Below are 4,022 nucleotides of genomic sequence, written 5' to 3'. Positions count from 1 at the left end.
TTTAATATTAAATTAGTTTAATTTCATTCTCTAAATTGCGAGGGATCCTGCCAATGATTACATATGTAAGTATAGTTGGACCAGGACGGCATTGAGAATCTTCAACTTTTGACAACACATGAGGACAGCTGATGGCTTAGTTCGGCATACTCAGATATTAAACCAGATCACCAAAGTGATAATGATGGGACTTGTTTCCTTGTACCTATCGTTTCGACTCTTAATCATCAGGCCTTTTCTGAATGTAATGAATTTTCTCCAAATATCCCTATCAGAGAAGGAAAACGTTCATTACATTCAGAAAAGGCCTGATCAAAAGTTATCATCGGGAAAACTAGGCGTTCGCGCGATCACTATCGTTATTTGGGAGATGAAGGCATAGGTTGTACATTAATTTAGTTATTCATCGTGTCAGTTCATACTAAGAAGAAAGATACTCACAGGATAAAGAAATAGAAAGAAAAAACAAAAACGTTACATGATTACAAATGGACCAATACTATAATCACACAATCGATACAAAAAAACATAATGGGTTTGTTGTTACAAATGAATGAGTTCCTTTTCTGAGTTGTAAGCAGCGCTGTTTGGACGACCGGTTTTAGGGATTAGATTCATCCAATAATCTCTACCGTGTCTGCAATAAATAAAAGAGCATGATATATAAAGAGACGCTTCCGCGCAATGTGGATACTGGTATAAAAACGTCAGGATTATCCGGCTATCGGTTTACTTTTGACGATCATGTTCATATACACTCTGTCCATATCCAGCCGCGAATGGTAAATTATGATCTTTTCCGGGTGGTCTGAATCCTCGTTCCTCGGACAACTGTAATTATAATGTGAATTATCATGCGAATGGATTTCCCAATGTGATTTGGATATCGAAATGCAATGCAACATTTCGTGTACAAACCTCTTCGGCCATTTCACGAATATGATAACTCTCGAATCCGCAACATCCTCCGATGTACCTCACTCCAAGTTCATAAGCTTTACGGGCATAGTCTCTACATTCCCAACGAGTAAGAATGCGTGGTTCCATCGCTGAAAATGAAAAAGCATCTACATATTACTTATTTCAATATCGAGACGATCCAATTGTTATTTCAGCTCACCTAACAAGTACTCGGGTAGTTGAGAATATCCTTCAACTAGATACTCAGTTTCAGGAGAAAGGAATCCGATTGGCTGCATCATCAGAAATGGAGATAAACCAGCTTCATTCAGGGCATCTTTCATCAATTTCATCGTTTTCAGTTGCGCGTTATAATCAAACTGGCAATTTAAACCCACAATATCGGCCCCTGGGTGATTGAAAACAAACACCTACGATTATGATTTACTAAACTTTGCACGACATTGAAACATGTTTGAAAAATAACGTATATTAAGAGGGATGTATCTAGAGTGAGGGCATGATTTTACACCTCGTTTAGCCATTCTAACTGCACACTCTCCTGCACTGATTCCATCCATACACCCAACTGGGCCTATTCTCATCGTACACGCTATAGGTTTGTTGTATTTCTTCATGACATCAATCGCCCATTCCATCTCTTCGATTGAACAGAAAAACTGGATTCGAAAAATACATGTATACATTCGACACTACAGTGTTATACAAATGTTCGATTTGTTGATAGTGAAATTTTCCAATGTAAAATACCAATGAATACCATCTTTGTCTTGAATAGTAGAATTTTACCTCAGCTATAAAGAAATCGACATCCTTTTCTTTGAACACTTGGCATTGCTTTTCGAATTCTGCTTGAACTGCTGCCTTCCCTTTTCCAGCTGTATATGTCGGTGTAGGCGACAAACCTCCGCAAACTAGTAGATTGTATGATGTGGCAACATTACGTGCAAGATCGCACGCCGCACGGTTTATTTCAGATGTCTAAGATAAATTATAGATATGTACATCAATACCTTAGCACTAACCATTCAGTACAATTTGTATGACTGAATAGTTGAATAGAAATACTGAATAGTTGAATAAGAGTGAGATAGATAAAGACCACAACCTACGTTATAATTTTTGGCCGACTCACTACATTGAAGCATTCCATCCGTCGCATGAAAAGTGAATGCTTGCATTACATCAGCTCCAGCTCGAGCAAATTCTTTATGTAAACCACTGACTGAAAAATGGCAAATTAATGATTTTTCTTTTATCGGCTAATCCGTTTTGACTTGAAGATAACCCAACGGTTATTTTAAAGGACATTTTTTCTGGCAGATGCCTCGTAGTTCGTCATTGTTTTAATTCAAAATGATGCCCACAAAACTATAGATTTTGTTGCAGACAGGAAGGTGTGCTAAAATTGATCGGGTAAAGTTGGGATGTGGGTAGAAATAAGTCAGAAACATGTAAAACCTACCGGCGTCAGGATGTTCTAGAACGCATTCAGGAGTATACAGCCCAGCAGTCACATATCCTCTTTTTTCGAATGTATTCATGTAACTACCGTCGCCAATGATTATGCGTTTTGCTAATATCTCCAGTATATTCGGTTTAGCTGCCATATCTAGTATCTTGCAAATAAAGCCACCTTGAATCGTTTGACGTTTGACAAAAATTTCCAAACTGGTCTATGAATTCTACAGAAAACACATTTTACTATTAGGTCAACCATCGTTGTCCCATTCGATGGTTATAGAAATTGATTGCCTTGATATACATGTCACTCGTATATTCTGTTGTTGTTGTTCTATGAGGTTCCGTCTAGGCAACTTGAATGAGAGTTTTTATGTATATTAAATCATTTACTAGACCGTTAACAATTGGGAAAAAGATTTCCCCCAAAGGTTGCACCAGTTCACGGTGACGAATATCCGCGATATCAAAAGCAGCATGAGATGCTGCCCTTTCTGATGATATCGACGAACACTATCATGTCCATTCAATTTGACCATGTATGAAGGTGTTTAAGGTTTTTATGGGTTCATACGAAATTCCTGGATGCTGCGGGGACCTGCTGTTTGAGGGATGAAGTCACAAGGATTCTAGATTTTGACAATATGGGCAAAAGCCTTCTTGAGTTGATGATTAGATGATGTGTTTTTGTGATACAAATTGGTGCCATTGTATCTATGCTAATTTAGAACTAATTACTGGGGTAATTAATCTATATATCACTGTTAATTCGTTGCTGATTTTAATTTGTCGATCAGATCTTAATCGACTTTCAATTACAATGATTAGAACATTAAATTAGTTTACCTTCACAGAAGTCGAAAATATGTAATCAGGTAATTTATGCCAGTCGTCAGTGTTTAATTAAGGAGATGTGCTCCTCTCTAACGTCTCGGGTTTGAGTGACAGATGATCCCGGTATAAAAAAATCTGATGCGACATCAATAAATCAGTTCAGCCAATGACTATAGTCATCATCATCACTACCACTGAATTAGCGGATAATCAGTAAACGCGGGATTAACGGATTACCATTCAATCGATGATGACGGATTACCACTCATAGGATTAAAAGATTACAATGGATTATTACATCTTTAAAACGATTGTGTTGATTTCAGTAATCTATTTAGTAACGGGTAAGTCTTCATATCTTATCGATAATGACACTAAAGTTATTAAATTATCAGATCAAATAATCGACTGCCTTTATCTATCTATGTAATGCGTACGTACTGAATTTTCTAATTTCATTCAGCCACGTTGTGTGAATGGAATTTGAATCCACTTTCAAACGTTAGTGTTCAAATATCTGATATCATATTTCAATAATTTTCTGCGAATGTAGTTCTGATCGATATCCGACACTAAGCTGAAAACATGGGTAGACGTCTGCTGTGTAGCATTGGGCATGCATTTTTGCAGAGGATAATATATACTCTTAATTTATCGTAAATTGAAATAATTGACTCGAAATGATTGAATAGTATACACATCAGTAACATGCGAAATAATTCTCAGGTCAACCAAATATCAAGTTAAAGAGATTATGTTTCATCAAGTTGCCAAAGAACTAAAGACTGCATGAATTTGGTCCGACC

General features: G+C 36.9%; 1 protein-coding gene across 1 annotated transcript; it reads right to left on the bottom strand.

The window, feature by feature from the left end:
- Positions 1–499: 499 nt before the first annotated feature.
- Positions 500–2,562, bottom strand: LOC141904174 (S-methylmethionine--homocysteine S-methyltransferase BHMT2-like). Its single transcript, XM_074792715.1, has 8 exons — positions 2,387–2,562; positions 2,034–2,146; positions 1,711–1,902; positions 1,433–1,580; positions 1,121–1,309; positions 919–1,049; positions 734–831; positions 500–637 (listed from the first exon to the last, which is right to left on the bottom strand). Exons 1-8 carry the CDS (start codon positions 2,529–2,531, stop codon positions 544–546), a joined length of 1,110 nt encoding a protein of 369 aa, XP_074648816.1. The 5' UTR covers positions 2,532–2,562; the 3' UTR covers positions 500–543.
- Between the last annotated feature and the right edge of the window lie 1,460 nt (positions 2,563–4,022).

The sequence above is a fragment of the Tubulanus polymorphus genome, chromosome 4 (genome assembly GCF_964204645.1).
Source record: "Tubulanus polymorphus chromosome 4, tnTubPoly1.2, whole genome shotgun sequence".
Classification (NCBI taxonomy): Eukaryota; Metazoa; Nemertea; class Palaeonemertea; order Tubulaniformes; family Tubulanidae; genus Tubulanus; species Tubulanus polymorphus.
The sequence above is the reverse complement of the archived record's forward strand: the minus strand, read 5'-3'. Positions and strand labels throughout refer to the sequence as shown.